Below are 20919 nucleotides of genomic sequence, written 5' to 3'. Positions count from 1 at the left end.
GGGCAGGTAAAAAAAAAAGCTAAGGATGTTTGGTAAACTACAAAAGATTCGCTTTCCTCACTTTCCCGCTATTTTGGACTATTGTTTTGCTTTAAAAAAATTGTTTTGAAGGGTTTGTTGTGGTGGTGGGAAATCTCACTTCCTCTGGGTTCTGCCTGCTCTCCCTTCCTCCTTTTTCCCTTATTAAAAGGGAAATTTAAAAAGAAAGAAAAGAAAAACAAATGTCAACCCCAGCTTTAGAATAAAATTTTCCTTTCAGGTGTCATCACATTCCCTAACTTCAAGGAACATGAAATTTCATGACAAAGAACATAATACTTATTAAAAAAAAAAACATTTATCAGTAAAACACCCCCACTGGCACCTGAGCTGTGCTCTGGCACCTGAGCTGTGCTCTGCCCGCAGCACAGATGAGCTTTGACCACGGGCCCTGGGAGAGTGGCTGCGAGTGCTCTCACGTGTGGGCAAAATACACCCACAAAGGGATCAGCTGTAACTTCAGGTCTTGTACTACCTATATCTGTATTTTTATATATCAGCAAAAGACTTTATGATTAAGTCATAGGCATTGTCTTGTGACTTAAATCTGTTCTTCTCTTAGCCTTCCAGATGTTGTCCTGCAGCTCTGCCCAGTGACATGGACGAGGCACAGCCCCACCTGACTGTGCCTCAGTTTCCCCCGTGCTGGACATGATCATTTCACCCGGTGGGGCTGAGCTGAGCAAGGGACCCGGGAGTCCTCAGGGAGAGGCACCACGGAAATGCTCGAGAATACCTGAGCCGTGACTGATGCAGTGTTTGATGATGTGAACGCTTCTGGGTGAGGCAGCAGCACGATACCCCTGGGGCAATCTGTAGTTTGCTAGGACATTTCCACCCGCTCCGTCACTTCGGGGTATGTGGCTGCTGGGGAGACAGGCCAGCCTCGCAGCGTGCTGCCTGGCACCCTAGGGATGCTCCTGGCCTCTCCTGCTCTCTAGCCGCTCTGTTACAAGGGGATGAGGAGTCTTTCTCTCAGCCTTGAAGTTTTCTCGCTTTTGCTTTTCCAACCTCTCCCCTGTCCTGCTGTGGGGAGCAAGCGAGCGACTGGGTGGGGGCTTCACTGCTGGCAGGGTCAGCCCACCACACCCCCTAAGGTCAGGCACCATAGCAGCTATGATGGAGAAAGAGATAAAGCAGCAAAGCATGGCCAAGGAAGTTGGTCATTAGGTTTCTTAAGCTTCCCTTGGACTAAAATTCACACATGTGAACAGCGAGCCTACAGAGGGCTCGCTGCTGTTAGAGTTATACTATATACACCAGCGATAACTATTTTATATAACTATGTACATATATAAAATCCACAATACCAATATATTTATATTACACTTATTTTTATTACCTTTCCAAATCACTTCCCTGCTTCACTCAGTACCTCACCACTTCTCAGCTGATCAGTCAACCACGTCATCTGATACTAACAGCAACAACAATTACTCATTTGTGTCAGGCTGACACCTTTCACCAGTTCACATGTACATAGTATTGTTCAGCCACACCTTCCTGCACACCCTGTCCTCTCCTCAGCAGGAGGCCATGGCCAAGGTCCCCCATCTCCTCGGCTGTGGGCCGGCAAGGCAGCTCACAGGCAGCTTCTCCAAGGGCACATGGTGGCATTGGAGCTAAGCATCCCACCGTTAGTGGATGAAGCTCTGGGATCTCAATGTCCTGGGGCTCTGCAGCAGCTCCTGGCCTCTCCTGAAACTGCATCTCCCCGATACACCCGATGGTTGCACCAAGCTTCCCAGACGTGAGGGCCACCAGTCCAACCACAGCCCCACTCTTGGGGTCAATGAGAAGAGACCAAGAAGTGATCAGGGGCTCTGCAAGGGAGCCAGGCAACAGCTTTGGGCTCCATCCCATGGATGCTTCATGACCCTGTATCCTGAGACAATGTCCCAGGCTTCATTCAAGGAGTGAGAAAAAAAAAAAAATCTAAGTGGCTGTAATAGCTTAATAAATATCATCTGCTTACCCTCATACTGTGTGCCTGATTAAAGAATATATTGGCTGAGGCACCTTTACCAGAGAGACAAGACTACCCTTCACCACAGGACAAAAACCTCCTTCCATGTCCCTTAGCAGTTTGCTTCTGCTGCTCATCCCTTTTGCTGCTAATGTGCACGCCTGCTCTTTAGTCCGACTTTGGCAGGTTTCAGCTTCAGCCGCTGGTTCTTGTTCTGTCTTTCTCTGACGTTAAAGAGTCCTTTAGTGTCAAGTAATTTCTCCTTGTGATGGTACTTACACACCAAAATCAAGACACCTCTCAATTTCCTTGATAAACTGAGCAATCTGAGCTCTTCAAGTCTCTCCCTGTAAAGCATTTTCTCCAGCCTTCGTGTTATTGTGCTGGCTCGTGTCTACGTAAGCCCACGTACTGGCATTTCTGTGTCAATGGAAATCTGTGTGCAGGAGCAGCCTCCCATGTACAGACACGTGCACATACAGGAATTGATACACTAGAGCGTATTTAACCCTAAATGCACACAGAGGTATGCACAAGCTCTTTAGCTCACATCACTGGAGACCAGGCGAGCATCCATGGGTAAACACATAGGTGGTCCTGGCCTGTTTTCTGCTCCATAAATTAACCCTCTCCCCTGGGGGAAGAGGCCTGATTCAGAGCCATCCCCCCCAAGCCAGGGAGAAAGATGAGGGCAAGGAGAGTGAGCCCCCCGCTGAGCCGCTGCGGTCCCATGACCCAGCTGGCACCCATCCCCTTCACATGGGTGCTATTGCTTTAATTAGTTAATGCCCAGCCAGCACCTGGCAAGCCTCACTAGAAAATCCTTAGAGAGAGGCAAGGCATTAATTACTATTATTATAATTCTAATTGCACTGCCTGAATTTCTGATCTCCTCCTTTGCTAGAAGAGCTTCTGTTGCTCAGTGTGGGACTGCGGAGGAGGATTGGATGGTGGGACGCCTGTCCTCCCTTCCCCACGGGGTTCAGCATCCGCACACAGGCAGAGCGGGGATGGCGGTTGTTTGCGCTCGCCTACAGGCTCTGGGAACAGGAGGATTCACCTCACCTGAGAAAAAGGCCAAACTGAAACCAAGGGCTGGGCTGTCATACCCACAGCACCATGCAGTATTTTGCATTTCTCCCTCACTGCAACACTACGTGTATTTGGGCTTGGGTTTGCACAATGACAGGGAAAGGCAGCAGTCACTGTTTAACACATATGAACAGGCTGAGGGCAAGGCTCATGGGGATCCCTTCAGGGAAACACTGTGCTGCCGGAGCAGGGCAGCCCCATACCTGGCTGTCTGCCATCCCAAGAGATGTCCTAAGCAGGCAGAGGATCCAACAGCAGTGAGATCACTAACCCTACCTGATCACCACCTGATCCTGTATTTGACCTGGCTTTCATGTCTCCCTTCCCTTGACTGCCCAGTTCTTCCACTTCCCTTTTCCCCTGTAACAGGTTCCTCTAGCATAGCTGGCTGGGAGAGCAACCCACTATGGCCCCAACCAAAAGCTCTTTCCACACTCCTGACATTTGGTACTGTCCCTCTTGGTGGAGGTCACTGCCCCTCCACAGACTCACCATCAGGGATGTGACATCTCATCAGCCACTCCCATGCAAAGTCCATGCTCACACCCCCTGCAGCACTTTCACCTAAATCCACTGAATTCCCCCCAGAAATGGCTGAGGAGCACTCCCACATTGTTGGCTGTGGTGGAAATAGCCTCCAGCAGAGAGGCACTGACAAATATCTAGGGACAGAAGGCAGCAATGGTGATATCTGAGACCACCACAGCCTCCAACTAGAGGAGCAGATAGATCTCTGTGTGGCTGAGCAGCCCCCTGGTAGGATTATTTTGCTCAACCAGCCCAGATGTCCCCCTTCCAGCTGATAAAAAGCTGTGGGATGGACCCTGGCCTAGATGCCAGGGACAAAAATCACCAAGAACCCCCCCAACCCTCCACACAGCCAGGAGGAGGTGTCTGGCGAGAGGAGATTGTGCACCAAGGGTCATGACAGCAACCCAGCTTGAGAGCCCTGGGGGAGGGCACCCTGCAACACCCATGTTCCTCTCCCACACCTGGCTGCCTTTGCCAGCTGCTGGAGAATCCCACTCCCTCTCTCAGCACACATCTCCCACTGCTGCTGAGAAACACTTAATTTCCTGCTTGTCATCAGTCACTCCATGTGTCCAGAGCAAAAAATATGAATCCCCAGCATGGAGAAACATGTCCCGGCAGCTGCTTGCACAGGAACGCAAAGAGCAACCCTCTTAGAACATGCTGGAGTGGGATGTCTGAGCCAAACCATGGCTTGGTGCAGGGGCAGACACATCCGGAGGACCAAGGCTCAGTGTGACACTGACACCACCACTACCCCCAACCTACTGCCGCAAGCAGCTCCAGTGGAGTGAGCAGCTCAACACCCAGGGACACAGCTCAGGGTCGCCTTCTGAACAAAACCACACCTCCATAGCATAAGGATAGTCTATGTGCAGAGCCCTTTCCTCATCACCCAGGGCCTGGGTAAGGGACAGGACAGCACACCAGCAGTGCTGACCCCAAGGACACCCCATGGGGTGGACCAGAAAGCCACCCAGACCCAGGCATGCAGGGGAAGGAGTTAATCTCTCAGCTGAAGCTACTGCTAGAGCAGTGCTCTGCCTGAGGGCACCGGCACTGTCAGCAGCTGAACATTTTTCTTTGTGAAGTAATGCTTTCCAAAAGAGTTTTCTGGCTGGCTGCATCATGGGTGGATGCTGGGTGGAAAAGCAGGGGGGCATGGGCGTCCCTCACCACTGCACCTTGCTGTTCCTGACCCTGCTTATCCCAGTTCCTTAGCTCCTGCCCACAGCAAGGCTGTACTGGGATTGTCCCTTCTCAGATATTTCCTTTTCCTCAGTCATTGTTGATTTGTGTTCCCATGAGCTAATATGCAGGACTCAAAGGTCACTGCTCTGAGACCAGCCAGACTTGTCACGCAGCAGGTGAGTCACATCTGACAAACCTGCCTTGGCCAGAGCAGGAGGCATCATTAAAAAGTCCTCCACTGCCAGGACACGAGCAATGCCTGCCCCAGCCACGCATCAGCACAGTGCTGCTCACAGGGGCGAGCTGATGGAGGCTCTGCCCGTGCCAGAACCTTGTGCTGGACATCTCCTACCAGCCCTTGACAGTGCCAGCTGAGCTGGGGGCAAGTAAAGCAGTTGAAGGTGGGTCTACAACTCATTTTCACCAAGTGACAAGGCAACGATGATGCTTGTGCAGCCAGTTGCTTTGTGGCCCTTGCATTGGGCCAGCTGGCAAAATCAAACCCACTGTCCCCAGGGGGACACAAGCAGAGCAGCTCGTGACAGGTTCTAGGAGCAACTCCTGGGACACTGCTCCTGCCAGCAATCCCCAGCTCTCTGCACAGAGGATAACTGCCCAGCCCACCTACACAGGAGGTGCAGGGTAGTGACAGAAAAAAAAAATACACGATTTTGGTGTGGCCCAGGGCTGGACCTGAGTGCAAAACTGCCCTGGGGAAGCAGGCAGCACCTGCCACCATGAGGTAAGTGAAGGCAAAAAGCTGTTGGTACATCCTCACTGCTATGTCTGCCTTCACACCTCTCATGCTGGTAGGAGCTGAGCACGATGAGCTTCTGCATGTCCGTGTCCACTCCCCCCACACTCCCTTTGTGGGGGAAACCTGCCAAGCTACAATCACCCAGTTTACCTGCTGTGACAGTCTGAGCTGAAGCCACTGTGCCACCCCAGGGACCTGTCCTGGCACAGGCTCTCAAAGGGGCTGAGGCAAGCAGCACATCAGAGGCGGTGGCAAGAGCCTCCAGCACCCAGAGGAGGTACAAGGATGCAGCCCAGCAGGAAGGAGGCAGAGAAACGTCCAGTGGGTGCAGCCAGAAGGGCAGAGCACACGCCTTGGAGAGCCACACACGGGGATCTAAGAGTTTCACCCATTAAACTGAAAGCCAAGAGCAGATCAGTGAGTTACAACAGCACAACTAGTCAGAAAGCACAAAAAAGCAGCTCAGGGCAGACCAGCAGTAAGCTATGTGTGAGACCTGATAGCCTTTCCCTGCCCCAAAAGGCTCGGGAGATAGAAGGACATGAAAAGCTGGTGTAAAAAGCCATGAGACTTGTCTGAGGACAAGGATGGAAAAGACATGGTATGCCTGATTTAATACAGCCAGGATGACTGTTAACAGTGTGCTTCAGTTCTCTGTGAACATGTGGGTGAGGTGGAAACATCCCAGGCACAGTGTGGGTCCATGTCCTGGATTAAACTCCATGGAGAAGACAGTCATCCTAGCTAAATCTCCCCAGATTGATCTTATTTCACCATTCTTCTTGGGGCTGGAGTTTGCCTTAGAGATCAGCTGCTGCCAAATCTGTCAAAACTTCTCTTACTTTCCCTGAACTACACCACCACAGTTCTATTTCCTCATCCTCCCTGTATCCTGTGAGCTTGAGATGGTTTGGGATGAAACCAGTTCTTTCGCTAGCAGCTCTGTTTCCCAACAGCACCCATCACCTTTGCACACTCCTCCCACGGGCAAATATTCCAAGCCCAGCCCTATCTACAGCTATTTTTACAGAGTCCTCCTAAAAACTGCCTTGCATTGACGTTTCAGCCACTGAAAACACCTACTGTGATGTGAATCAAGGCCAACAAATGCATTCAATTTATGTTATCACAGTTATCAGGCTAGAGCAGCACCAGAAGAAAATGCTTCATTTGGGTTTAAATCATCTCTCCACCAGACACCTGCCTGACTACAGCACAGCTACAGTTCAACCTGTCCCTTGTTCTCTAAGCAAGCTCTGCTGTTATAATTTCACCTCTCGCCTTCCTTGCTGCAACCCAAGCACCTGCAGGAGCTGCAAAGAGTTTAAACGAAATGGGCTTGAAAATGAGAAAGACATTATGGCAATTGCATGTCATGGTCCTCTGCAGGTATGCTCCTGCTCATAGCATCCCAGCACCAGCATTGCTTCTCAGTGGCTGCAGGAAGTAAGGATTGAAGAATAAATTAAACTCCCCAGACCTAGTATGCCACTGCCTGTCCCCATGCAGTCAGGGGATTTCTCTGGTGTGAACACTCTGTGGCATCCAAGTTTCTGGTTTCCCAGCTCCTCACACAGGTGCCTGTGCCCAAGGTATCATGACGGGGATCTGACCCTGTGCTGGAAACCTGGCCATCTTGGTGTCACAACAGAGCCCTGCAGGGACTGTCACTGTGGCAATGCAGAGCACATGTCCTCCCCCCTCAAGGGCAGCCAGAAGAAATTTAAGGCTATCGTCCCTCTCTCTTAAGCCTGGCAAATGCCAAGGCCACATCCTAGCAGCCCTTAACCAAACAGATGCACAGTGATCTTTCAAAAGGCAGCACGACAGAGACAGATACCAGTGAGGAATCTGGTCCTGCACCCACAAGAATGAAGTCCACATCCCCCCACCAGCACTGCCTGAGAAATCAGCTGCAGCTTCACAGCTCAACCACTGCTGCACAGCTTAACGCATCACCTCCCTCCTCTACCCCAGGCACCACAGTTGTGGATACCACCAGGCTCCAAGGACCTTGCACTGAAGAAGCATTGGCAAGCACTGCAAGGGGCATCCCAGAGGAGATCATCCTACCCCATCCTAGCAGACACCGCCCTGTGACACCTATACCCATAGCCCCCCACAGCCCCCCTCTCCCAACACTGTATTTTCTCCTTTAGCCCTTTGTACAACCCCCCACCCCACCCATCAGGGCACAGCAAGGGCCAGGGGCTCCCAAAAGTCCGGGAAGCCAGAAGAGACACCACAGCTACGGGGCAGAGTCTCACCAGCAAGAGCCCTGTGCCTCTGCTCCCAGGCACAGCAGATCCAGAGACAGTAGAAATGTTCAACAAGGAGTCCAGACCATCAGGAAAGTTCCTTGCAATGAGGCAGGTTTAAAAATCAAGCCAGAAAAATCAACCTGCAGTTCAGGATCAGGCTCAATGGGGGTAATTAGGGTGAAACACAGCCCGACAATCTTCTGGCAGGCCTACAGTGATAAGACAGATCAAGCTGGGAAATCAATCTATGGGTTAAGATCTGAATAACCAGCACTGGAAACCAATTGATGGCCCTGGCAGAGCTTAAATGCACACACAAAACACACACCACACACCCCCTCCTCCCCCGCCCCGGGCCCATGGGCTGGGGCTCCAGGTGATGCTGGTTGGGGCCATTTAAAGCCTGTTAGTGCCCTGACACCCTGTGCAGTTCCTGTGCCCCATGCAGCCCCCAGCCTGCAGCTGGTAGGGTGCTTTTGATAGATTATCTGACCTTGTTCACCCATTACTAGGACTGGGTGCTCAGGAGGCGTGCTGGGGTAGCTGCTGCAGGTCATTAAGGACTTGTTTGTGGAGGCTATTCTAGGGACACCTGGGGAAGCTGGCTTCTTTGCAGACCTTTCTCAAGCCAACCATCAAACTGCTGCTGTGGGCTTCACGGCAATGCTCTACAAAAAAGTCTTGTCCATGCAAAGCAGCCGCCCCTGCTGCAGCAGGGAGCACCAAGGCAGACCCTGCCTCGTCCTCACCAGGGCACTGGGGACTCTCTGCCTGTCCTAGTGTGGCTGAGACAAGCAGGGGCGGTGCAGCTGGGGGGGGCTGGTGGGGACGTGGGGCTGAGCTGCTCTGCACTGTTACAGCCTTTGCTGCCTTCTCTCCCAGGAGCAGGAGAGCAGATTCATTGGCTCCTCTTACACCCAGGTGCAAGCTCCAAGTTACCCCCCAACAACTCACCACGAAGTCATTCATCCCCAGTGCCCCTACAAACAACCCCCCAGACTGTGGGTGCTGCCACAGGGCATCACAACGCTTACGATTGCTCCGCTTTGCACCATCCAGACACAAAGCAGGTGGGAGGTGTAATTGCAGCTGCTGGGCCTATCTAACCCCCCCTGCCCCACTAAATCCCCCTTGTTTTGTGGACGAGGTAAATGACCGTCTGCTCTCAGCACCCTGCCATGGTAACAGGCTTTCCTGGAAAGTTTAATTGCTGTATCTTCCCAGCAGTGAGCAAGCAGCAGGTCTCCAGCAGCCAGCATGACCCCTTTCCTGCTCAGCACCTGTGACTGAGCCCCACGCTCAGATTCGGAGAGCGTTTTTTAGCAGCGGTGATGCCATGTGGGTTGGTCACATAGATGAGAAAACCCGTTGTGCCTTGCCAGGTTACCGGCTGCATCACCCTCTTAGCAAGACACTGCTGTCACCGGCGGTGCCCCTGGGGACTCCCTGAACAGCCCACCTGCAGCTAAGGTGGGGGTCTTTCATCCCATACTTTTAGGGACCAAACTGAGCTGAAAGCAGCTGGCTGTAAACCCAGCACTAGCCTGGTGGAGGCTGACAACCTACCTGCCAGCCGGGCTCCCTGGGGGCGAGACTCGGTCCAGGGGAACCGCGCAGGGCTAGTGGGGGTCCAGGACGAAGCACTCCCTGGCCAAACCTCTCCCTAACTCTTCTCCTGGCACGCTGGGTGCCACTGCATGATGCTTGTCCCTCTCCAGTTGCGGCTGCATTTCAACAGCAGCAAATTGCTGGTAATAAGCTGTATCGCTCTATGAGCTGAGAGCCTTTGAGATCAAAGATGCTCTTACACAAAACCAAAATATGATCACTGGCCTTTAAAGGCCAGTCTAAGCTTCTGAGGGGAAAAAAAATATCTATTTTCTGTAGATCTAATTTGAAACCATTTTAATGCTCATTAAGATAGAGACACCCAAGCAGATTGTGCAGGCTGGAAGACAGGGAGAAGAAAAAGGAAGTTATTATTGACATTTTAGTTTAGGTCTTTATTCTACCCAGAGCTCCCGACTTCTGGCCAGCGGCTTTGAGTAATGCTATTGTTAGCACCAGAATTGTAATTCTAATGCCCTTTTTATAACCAGCTTGGAAAAAAAAAAATCCTGAAGGCCTTGACTGAATTCAAAGTAATGGAATTTATAGTGACAAAAAGAGATCTGAAGACAGAGAAACGTGCAAGCCCCCACGCTCTCACTCCCTATCACAGGGTGGTCACAGTGCTCACCCACCCTGGGTGTCCCCCTCTGCAGCGCCTTCCCGGGGTGCTCAGTGATGGGTGACGAAGGAAGGGACCACAGCGAACGCCTGCTCCTCACGTGTCCCAGCTCGGCAGCCCACTGGAGCCCACTGCCAGAGCCACTCGTCCGCCTGCTGGATCACAGCCCCGGGGACAACTGTCCCGAGAGGTAACGCACATCTTGGCAGCACCCTCTCCGTGCCTCCAGCCGAGGGGTGGGATGGATATGGGAAAGAGCCCAAAGGGGTATTTGCCACGCTCTGTGAGTGCTTGTGTGGAAATGCAAGATTTGGTAAAGGCGGGTGCATCTGTCCGGCAGGCGTAGGGTGCTCCTGGGCGCAGGTGGGCATGGTCAGAGCCTAAAAAAAAGGAGGTTGCGTTGAAGAGCTTCCCGGCACGGCCCTCCCAACGCTCTTTTAGAAACCAAGCTTTTGCCAACCCTCTCCTCCCCACTCTCCCAGCAAAACCCCCGGGGGAAGCGGGGCAAAGCCGGAGCTGCAGAGCCGGCCCGGCCCGAGCCCCCCCCGCCGCTGCCGGGCTGGCGGCGAGCGCTGCTCCGTGTTATTTGTGTCTGCGCCTGCGGAGGGCAGCAAACCCCCAAGAAGAGCCTCCAGACCCCAACTAACCCTCCTGCTCCCCAGCCCCAGGATCTGCCAGCCCCGCAGGCTGCGCAGGATGCGGCCCGGCCCCGGGCGAGAGCCCCAGCGAGGGGCTGCGGGCGGTCACCCCCCCCCCAGCTCAAGTCTCCTTGGGGTGCTCCGTCGGGAAAGCCCTGGCTAATGATTACCCAAATTGCAGGAGCCCGCACCCCCGGCAGCCCGGTTCTGCGGTGGATTCCGCCGGGGGTCCCTGCACTGCTTCCTCGCATCCTGGTCTGGCGCGGAGCACCGGGTGATGCTGGGGGCATCTCCTCCTGGCACTGTCCAGCCCTTGGATGGGGACAGGGATGCTGTCCTCCAGCGCCTGCTCTGCTGGCTGAACCCAACAACCCACCTCCGACAGAAGCAGGCACACCAAAATGATAAGAAAGGCTCGTGCGGGAATTTGCTGGTGTCCTCGTTTCCCCTGTGCTGCAGGCCCCATGGGTAGGAATCACTCCTGCTTTAGGAAAAAAAAAACCCTGACATATGGTTTCTGGCCCGTTTTGACCTCAAAAAGTACAAGCAAGAAGATCTGTATTTTGGCAAAGGATAGCATGAAAGTGTCCAAACATGCAGCAGCTCCAGCCGCGTGGGGACCGGCAGGCAGCGTCCCCAGTGGACGGTGGCCAGGGCTGATCCCAGCTCACGGAAAAGCCCCGGCTGTGGCTTTGGGTGAGTCCTCGAGCTTCACTGTCCTCCCCTGAAGAGGAGGGTCCTCTATCAGAGGGGAATTGCAGGGTGAGACCTGGGAACAGGTACAAAGTGTTTGGATATACGATGGTGCTGTGCCCGGCTGAAGATGTTTGCATGTTGGCAATGCAGATTCACACGATTCCCAAATTTAGCAGGGGCTGTACAGCACAATAGGATGAAAGTTGAAGTACTTAAAGCCACTGGTACAGTCAGGGAAACAAACATTAGTCCTCCTGCTCCAGATTTAGTTCTTTATTGATTTTCTGGCTGCGTCCATCAGTCACTGTCCCAGTGCTCAAATTACCCATTAAAGACATCATAGAAATGAGAGGGAAACAAGACAGCATTGTGGTTTTGATGAAAAACATTAAATATTCCAAACAGCAATTTCTGGAAGGAAAATTTGTCCTTCTTAGGCTGGGGACCAGGTTACATTTATTCTTGAACAGCTCAGAGACACCAAGGGCTCCTGGCTGCTCATGGTCCGGGACACGGCCACCTCCCCACCTCCCACTGCCCTCGCTCCCTGCTCTGCTGGCAGCACCATGACCTGCAGGAGGGACTCAGGGTCCTCCCTTGTGGCTTGTCACCTGCATCGGATTCAAAGATAAAGGTAAAACCAGTTTCAAAATCCCCATGACTGCACTGGAGTGGACATGATGTCCCCTATTCGCTCATGTTGCTGGTTCCTCTTGCCTCCAGGTAACCCCGTCATTGGTGACTGCAGCTGGGATGCATCCTGCAGGTGTGTCCCAGGGACCTGACGTGCCTGTTCAAGGTGTCCCTGGAACCAGAGAGCTGTCCCATGTGCTTGCATCCAACTCCTCCCCACAGTTGCAGCATGGAGGGACCTCAAGGGCCTGGCCGTTGGAGATACTATTGATACCCCATCTACACGGAAATGCCCTACCTGGGGGTTTTACTCTGTGAATAGAATCTATGACCCCCTGTCTTGTAAAGAGATTCCAACCCAAGGAGCTGCACCATGTCCCTGTGGTTCAGCAAGGCATCACCCAGGGGTGCAGCAGGGGGATGTCCCCAGGCTCCCCTCCCTCACCCAAAGGTGGCCCTGGAGGGGAGGGCTGCTGCTCGCTGTGCCCAGCGCCGGGCCAGCTTTGCTGACTCAGCAGCTCACACCCTGTGTAAACGCCCGCCAGCTGCTGCCCCGGATGCTGTTTGCTTAGCCTGCACCGCTCTGTTTGCCTTTCGGGGGATCACGATGGAAGGAGATGGCCTTTCGGCCGCCAGCAAATGGGGCAAGGCAGCTCCAGGCACCTGCCCCAAGGATCCTCCAGCATTGCCGCTCCTCCAGCCCCTACCCAGGGCCAGTGCAGGCTGCTCAACAGCTGCAACCCATCAGCAAGACCCAAATTAAATCCTCCAGGGAGCTCTAGGAGCTACAGAAAAATGCATCCACCGCAGCATAACCTAGCTGCCATGCAGCCAGGAAAATTATTTATTATCATTTCCTTGCAACAGAGATATGGAAAAAAGCACCCGCCCTCCCCAGGTGCAAACAGCAGCAGCTGCAGCTTCCACGTAAGGATCTATGTACATCACAGTGTAAAGTCCATCGGGGAAAAAAATTCAATCCAAGTTTTAAAAAAACTCTCCATGTACGACCTAAAACCAGGAACCAGAAAAAAAGTGGTTGAGAAAATAAGTTGGGCCCCTCCCTCTTACTATAAAATATATATATATATATATATTTCTAAGGCGACGTTTCACAAAACCAGAAGCGAGGTTCCTAAAGAGTCTGAGCTTGCAGCCGAGGACACCGCACAGGCACAAATCCCACGTGAGAAGCTAGTGTAGAAACAAAAACCTCCACCCACCCCACGGCCTCAGTGGTCAGCATAGTCCTTGGTCTCTACCCCGGTCTCATTGAGCACCGTCGTCCTCATGATGGCCTCAGTGACCGCGTAGGGGTCGCAGTTGGCCGCTGGCCGCCGATCCTCGAAGTAGCCGTAGCCATCTTGGCCGACCTGCCGTGGAATGCGGATGCTGGCACCTCGGTTGGCCACGCCGGCAGAGAACTCGAAGATGTTGGATGTCTCATGGTGGCCGGTGAGACGCCGGGAGTTGTCCCTGCCACCCCGCGGGTCATAGACACAGATGTGGTAGTCATGCCGCTTGCTCAGCTTCTCAATGGCAGCTTCAATGTGTCTGTGGGAGAGGAGGATGGCGTTGGGTTTGTCAGTCAGTCCATTTGGGTGGTGTTCCCATGGCCAGGAAGGCTGTCACCCCCTCCCTTCTGTGCAGGGTTGAGGACAGCCATGGGGACACTCTCATATGACCAGCTGCTTTCAAAATAAAATGAGCTGGGACAGCCCCAGCCCTGCCCGGTGCAGCCACCCAGGTAGAGAGACACACGCACTATGGGGAGCTGCCACATGGCCAAGGACTCCCCAAACCTCCCAGGTACCTCCCAGGGAACCCCCCCCGGACTCACTTGAGACCCCCTTCTCTCCGCATCTCTTCGGTGCTGTAGTTAGTGTGACACCCAGCGCCGTTCCAGTTGCCTGTCATTGGTTTGGGGTCCAGAGTAGCCACAACCCCAAAGTCCTCACAGACGCGGTGGAGGATGAACCGAGCCATCCAGAGGTGATCCCCCATCTCAATGCCTTCACACGGGCCCACCTGGAATTCCCACTGGAAGGGGCAAGCAGATGTGCCAGTGAGGACGGGCAGGTTCGTGCGCCCCTGGCCATCTCATCCCTGCCACCCCTCAAGTGAGGGCTGCCAGCCTGGGGTATGGCTGAGCTTTACCCCTTGGGAATCAGCAACAGGGATGGGGAGCATCGAGTTAAGCAACTGGACTGCTTTGGCATGCAAAAAATTGGGAATAAACTGCTCATGACTAAATAGAGGGGGTTTAATCAAAATGGAGGTAAATAAGCAGCCTTCGAGGCTGGTGCTGGTGCTGCTGGCATGCAGGATCCCCCAACCCACACTGCAAACAAGGCCGGGGAGTAACAAGGAGCCTGTTAGTCCTTCCCAGGGCTGCTCCCTCCCCAGCTGGAGCCGGGGTTGCGCCACCCACAGTGACTAAGCAGAGGGTGATGCATTTACGGCTGCTGGCATGGCCTGGCTGAGACAGAGCCCAGGATGCAGAAAGCAGCCAAGAAGGACCCTGAAAAGACAGGGCAAACAGCAGGATCGTTAAAAGTCCTGCCTCAGCTACACTGCAGATAAGCCCCCTGCTTATCACCGCCACATCAGCAGCAGGAGAGTCAGCTATTCACAGGCTGCAGGGCCAAATCGCCGTCGGTCAGTCTGGCCACCTGCCTAATGTAATCAGGGACTCCCTCTGGCTAACTCCTAAATAAACCCAAATCCCCCCCAGCCGCTCCCCAAGGCCATGTCCCACCCGAGCTTCCCGGCTCCCGGGGTAGAGGAGCAGGACCCAGACACCCGTTGCTCCACATGCTGCTCCCACAGCCCATCCCAGCTCAAACTGTCCCCCACATCCCTGCTTCATGGGGGAAGGAAAGCACAGGGGAGCACCCAGCTCCACATGGGCTGCCAGAGCTCAGGCTGATTTCGCTTGCCTGCCCCAAAAAGCAGGGATTTGTACACCAGGGTGAGTTAGGAGAAAATCAAACGTGTACATATTCATCCTAGCAGTGCAGCTGCTCCCATCTGGACAAAACCGATGTGGGGAGTCACTGGATTTGGCATCCCAGAGGAGCTGGGAATTGCTGGGTTATTCCAGCCTCATGGTAACATCACTGGAAACAGGGGCTGCACAGGGCCATCCACACGTACCTGGGAGGGCATCACCTCTGCATTGGTGCCACAGATTTTCACCCCTGCGTAGAGACATGCCTTGTAGTGGGACTCCACGATATCACGTCCGTACACCTTATCTGCTCCAACCCCGCAGTAATAGGGGCCTGGAAAGGAAAAAGCAGTCACCACCCAAGTAAAGCTTTTGGGAGCAAGAGCAGCACTGCAGCATAGTCCCACCACTCCCAGGTACCAGCCATCATCTGCAGAGGATTTATGGGAATTAAATGGTGTTGCCCTCCATGGTTCATTGAGCCACCGACCCCTACTCCAGGACCAGCAGCGTGAGCAATTCATCTGTCCAACCTCAGTCTTATCTAGGCAGTTAAACAAGACTTGTAATGCATCAACTGGGAGGTGGCCAGGAGATAAGGAAAGCTTGGCTTGGTCTCCCCTGCGGCACCTCACTGACCCTCAGAGCACATCAAGCGTCCGAGATTGTTCTGACAACAGCTGACATTGTTCGTGGCTAGAAAATTCAACTCGACGCAGTTTTGTAAGGTTCTTCCTCATTCAAGCAGATCAGACGAAGATCTTCCACCCGCCTGGGGGAAGGGAGATGTTGAAAGTGGCCTGTCCCCACAAAAGGCTGATTAAGTCAGGTTGGGAAACCCCTGGCACTCTCCCAGGAGGCAGCTGAGGCACTGGCGCTCGCTTGCCACTGCAGGAGGGCACGATGTCCTGGCCCTTTCCGGAACAGCTACGGGGAGGAGGTTTTTCTAGCCCTTGCCAAACAAGTTGTGCAGCTGAGCTGTTTGTGCAACCAGGGTCCGGCAGGAGCAGCACTGCCAGCCGGCTCACATGAGCCGTGGGGCACCTGACGCTTTCGGCAAACAGCTCCTAACCTCATCCTGGCTCCTGCCAGGTGTCAGCCGTGATGGGAAAACTGCACCTGAGGTTGGGGACGGGATGCCTGCCGCTGGGCAGCACCCCCAAGCAGCAGGGTGGGAGCCGAAGGGAGCATTTGGGTTGGGGAAGGGAGGGAGCACTTACCCTGTGGGCCAGGGAAGCCATTGTCGGGCCAGCCATAGGGGTGGCCGTTGATGCCCAGCAGCGTGTACTCCTGCTCCATCCCGAACCAGGGGTGGCTGTCCTTAACCAAGTCCATGACCTTCTTGCACGTGTGTCTCAGGTTGGTCTCTGGGAGCAGAGAGGTCCGGGTTAGACCCATGCTATGGGCAGGTGCCCACCACACTCTGCTCCATCCCACTCAGGGATTGAGGCTCCACCACTGCCAAGCGCTTCCCACTGAAGCCTTAAGGAAACCAGTGAGCGAATCCCCCCTTCCTGCAATGCTCCCTGCTCACTGGTTTCCCCCTCGCAGAGCTACTCCCTTGCCACAGCATCAGGCCACAGGCCAAGAGGGTTTAATTAGCCTACTTCCCAAATCACCACTGATGGTCCATGAACATCCTCCTCCTCCTTTTACACACCAAGAGACCAGAAGCCATACCCCAGCCCTGTCCTACAGGCATCCCGCAGATCTGGGAACAGGGACGATGCATCTCCCGTCACTGCTTCACCCCCATCCTCCTTCTACCAGCCTCAGCTTAATTATCCTTCTTTCTCCAGCTCTGTACTTTTGGTTAGCATCCAGGCTGGCTGGCCCTGCCTTGGCCCTTCACTCAGGGTAACTGGGGCTTTGCCAGGAAGATAGAGATATCAGAGAATCATTCTGACACGGGACAATGTGCCAGGCAAGGGGAGTGAGAGGTTGGACCCAAACAGCAGGGGGAAAGAAGCTGAAAAACTGTTGTCACAGGGACAGGCAGCCTCCAGGCTGCAAATTCTGCCTTTAAATTGCAATAGAAGACCCCAGAGCAGCTATGACATACGCCCAGAGCATGAGGCTGGAGAGGAACGGTGACATCTCCCTTGCACTGATGGGAGAAAGGGGAAGGAAATTCCTCCCTCCCAGAACCCACACAGCCCTTAACGTCCACGGAGACCCACCCTGGGAAGAGCTGGAGGCTGTACCCCTCTCATCTGTGGGGCTCTGGGCTGAGCTCCCTGCCCTGGCTCCAGTCCCAGGAGCTCCAGGGCCAGGAGCTCTCATTACAGATTGCTCTGGCGGAGGAGCTGCTGGGCAATAATCTCAATCAAGACGCTTCCCCTGTGGCTGAAAGGCATGACGATGTTTGAAGAGGAACCAGCCCCATCTTTCACCATCGCTGCCCACAGCCTCTCCTCTCCCAGGCAGATGTGTGCATCACTCCACAGATGCTGTCTCCCTCCTCCGCACCCAGCGGGGACATGACCCTGCTTTTCCGGCAAATAACTGGTTATTTGCTGGCAAATAACCCCTCTGGGAGCCCCTCGGCGTGTCCCTGCAAACCAGCTCCCCCTCCTCCATCTGGGGCTTTATCAGACAGACAGGACAGACACTGGGACTACAGACTTCTGCCTCTGGTGTAAGACCAAGAGCTGGTGTGCTCTGGGGCCACATGCAAAAGGTCACCCTGAGCCAGCCCGTGCCGCCCCAGCACCTTCTCCCTCTTTTTCTGCAGCTGCCCATCAAGGAGGAGAGTGGCCACAAACCCGGCACATTAAATCCCCCCTGCCGCTTCCAGCTCCGGCTCCCCTGTAGTAACCCCGCAGCCCTGGGGGCTGGGTGTGCTCGGGCTCAAAAACCAGGTGACGCCTTTGGCGTGCTCGAGTCGGTGAGCGCCGCGAGCTCCACGTCTCACTGCTTTTCTCCTCACCCCGTGCTGCTAGAACAGGTTCCTGCAAACAACCGCCACCACCAGTGCTTGAATTTTGGAGCCTCGGGCCAAGTGCTCGGGGCCAAGCCACTCCCCAGTGCCAGCGGTTCAGAGCGAGCAGCCCCTCGGAGAGACGGCACCCTAAATAATAAGGGGGTGACCCTCAGGAGCTGGGGGGTGCACACTGGAGGGGCTCACCTGCAGGTTTCCTGTTGTACTTCAGCACTTCGCAAAGCACCAGCTTGTTGGGGTCCAGGCAAAAAGGGTCCCTGAACATGCTGACGGGCACCAGGAACATGTCACTGTTGGAGCCCTCTGCCTGCGCTGTACTGGAGCCATCGAAATTCCACTCGGGGACGTCTGCAAGGCAGGAGGGGGAGAGAGGGGGAAGTGGGATTGGGAAAAGGTATCCCTCATGGATTGTGCCAAGTGCTGGTGGCTCAGACCCAGGATGGAGTGCCCAGAGGGCACCGAGTGCCATGGGATGACAGCCACAAAGGTTTTCTTGCACATCCCCAGAGCCCAGCAGTGCTCCCTGAGCATCAGTGTGTTCACCCCCCACCAGCATCATCAGGGCACAGGCAGGATCAGCCCTGGCCCCTTCACCTCCATCTGCCAAACCCCATCCGGATGCCAACAGGTCTCCATGCCTGTTTGCCTAGTGGACAGGGGCGAGGATCTCGTCCTCCCCAGTGCTAATGACAGAGATTACAGATTAAGCAAACCGCAGTGATGCAGGCTGGATATTTACCCTGCCGCTTGATATAACCCAACGACAGAACTGCAGCGGGTATCACCGGTGCCACGCAACCAGGGAGAGCCAAGTGCCAACTCCCCCCACCCAAAGCACCCCAGAAATTTTCCCTGGCCGTGCTCGGGGCCCTCCACCATGTCACCCATCGTCCAGAGGCATAAGCAGCGGTGTTACCTTCGATGCTCTTGGGCTCCTTATCGAGGGTCCTGCTCTTGCATCGCACGCCCTCACCGCTGCCGTCGATCCAGACGTAGGTGACCTGCACCAACCCATCCTGGGGCAGCCTCATGTACTGCTCCCGCACCAGCTTGTTCAGCCTGGAGCTGTGCGACACCGACATGGCGACGGCCCTGCGAGAGCGCGGCATCACCCCCTGCCCATTTCCCCCCGCGTACTTTCAAAGCACACCCCCCCCCCCCCCCAAAAAATAAGCCACCCCCAACCTCCTGCCCGGCTGCTCGGCGCTGCGCAGGCGGCCCCACCTCGGCTGCCCCCCTCCCCACCGCGAAGCGGAGTGTCCCCCCGCGGGACTCGAACCCGCGGCCCCGCCGCTCACCGGCCCCAGCGCTGCCCGCGGCCGCTCCCGCCGCGCTTTATACGCGCCCGCGGCCGCTCCGCGCGGCGAGGGGGGGGGGGGGGGGGGGCGGCGCGGAGGCGGCTCCGCCCCGGGGCGGCTGCGGCAGCGCGACGGGCTGCGGCCCCCCCGCGGGTTACCGGCTACAAGAGTTCCGTACGGTTTTTCTTTCTTATTAAAATAGTGCGTATGAAACCCAGTAAGTATCGCATTGTTAACATACCGCTTTATTAAAAAATAACAAGTTATTTGCTAACTGTTATTTACCACCGCCCGCCCTCCTGGCACTCTGTTTTTGCAGGGTTGCCCTCTTACATGCGAGAGGGTGCTTTGCCCCCCAGCCCTGCCAGAGCCCGGGAGGCCGGTGTGGCGTGCCCCCCCTGCCCCGGGCACCCCAAAAACCTTGCTGGGACCGTGCCCTGCGGAGAGGCCATTCCTGGGAAGGGGTCAGGGTGCCTGGCTGGCCCTGGGGCCACAAGCAGCTGGAGCCCTGGGGACAGGGGCAACCAGATCCCTGGCAGCCCTACCACCACCCCTGTCCCAGCCCATCCTGCCCTGGACACCCCCGGGACGACTCCTGCCCACCCGGCTGCGGCTGCGTTTGCCTCCCAGGTGTCGGTGCTTTGAAGGAACGAAAGACTGAGGGCTGCAGGGCGAGCTACTGGGAAACCACTGAAATCACCCACTTTTTTAGCCTCTCACATCTATAAACCCTCAAGCTAAAGTACAATTTTTTACATTTTTAAGCACCAGAGCACAGTTAAGTACCTTTAAAACCCCAAACTATCCACATGCATCAGTGGCTCTGATCTGATTTACAGTCAGCTAAAAAACCTAAGCCAACAGGTATGAATTTGAGTAGATTATTTCAATGTAGCAGCAATTTTCAGCTATTGAGCCAAACCCAAATCTCAATTATATTAATTAAACAGGCTGCTGCCTTTTTTGTTTTCCATAGGTACAACATTACAGGGTTCACGTTTGGTAGAGCAGACAGATCCAAAAATGTGCCAGCACACAACCGGGCACAAACGCGGATGCAGCAAAAGCTCGCGCTGGCACCTCCCAGCTGTTATCTCAAATACTCTGGTATTTTTTTCTGGGAGGAGGGTAGAATTTCAAATAAACTCCCAGCAAACCCAGCAAGGTGAGCAACCACAACTCTCCAGCCTCAGTTTTTAAGCAGTTTTTCAATGTTACAAGAGAAGAAAAGGCTTGAAAGTATGACTGGGCTCCAAACCAGTTTGGGGTTTTGCTAATTCCCCAGTCCTTAAGGCAGACTCATGCTTGTGGCTGCCTGACTCACCCCCAGGAATGTTTTTCTGCAAAACAGTAAAACATCTGCATCAGAGTGGCTAAAAAAAAAACCCTTCACGGTTGATGCCCCCCCCAAGGACACCTCCTTGCCAGGCACAGACCTACAAACTGCCCCCCCCCCCCCCCATCACACCTCCTCTCCAGGCACTGATCCCAAACCCCCAGCTCTGTTTTTCTTCTGAAGGTGTTTTGGTCCTGCAGGCGGGTAAACAACCAGGAAGAAACCTGAAAGCATCTGCAATTGCACAAGAACCAGGAAATGAGATTGGCAGAGAGAAGCAAAACTTAATTAGTCATTTTGGTCCCCGGGTGGTGACATCAGTGGCAGTCGGCTGCGGGCAGGCCAGACGTCACCCGTCCC

General features: G+C 54.6%; 1 protein-coding gene across 2 annotated transcripts; it reads right to left on the bottom strand.

Annotated features, from left to right (window-relative positions):
• Nucleotides 1–11665: 11665 nt before the first annotated feature.
• LOC142043768 (glutamine synthetase) lies at nt 11666–19280 on the bottom strand. Of its 2 annotated transcripts, XM_075055325.1 has the most exons (7): nt 19224–19280; nt 18842–19017; nt 18112–18273; nt 16205–16351; nt 15191–15318; nt 13875–14074; nt 11666–13588 (listed from the first exon to the last, which is right to left on the bottom strand). In XM_075055325.1, the coding sequence occupies exons 2-7, from the start codon at nt 19005–19007 to the stop codon at nt 13267–13269; spliced, it is 1125 nt and encodes a 374-aa protein (XP_074911426.1). In that variant the 5' UTR covers nt 19008–19017; nt 19224–19280; the 3' UTR covers nt 11666–13266. The 2 variants fall into 2 exon arrangements, with proteins under 2 accessions (XP_074911426.1, XP_074911424.1); XM_075055323.1 differs by lacking the exon at nt 19224–19280 and having other exon boundaries at nt 18842–19034.
• Between the last annotated feature and the right edge of the window lie 1639 nt (nt 19281–20919).

The sequence above is a fragment of the Buteo buteo genome, chromosome 23 (genome assembly GCF_964188355.1).
Source record: "Buteo buteo chromosome 23, bButBut1.hap1.1, whole genome shotgun sequence".
NCBI lineage: Eukaryota > Metazoa > Chordata > Aves > Accipitriformes > Accipitridae > Buteo > Buteo buteo.
The sequence above is the reverse complement of the archived record's forward strand: the minus strand, read 5'-3'. Positions and strand labels throughout refer to the sequence as shown.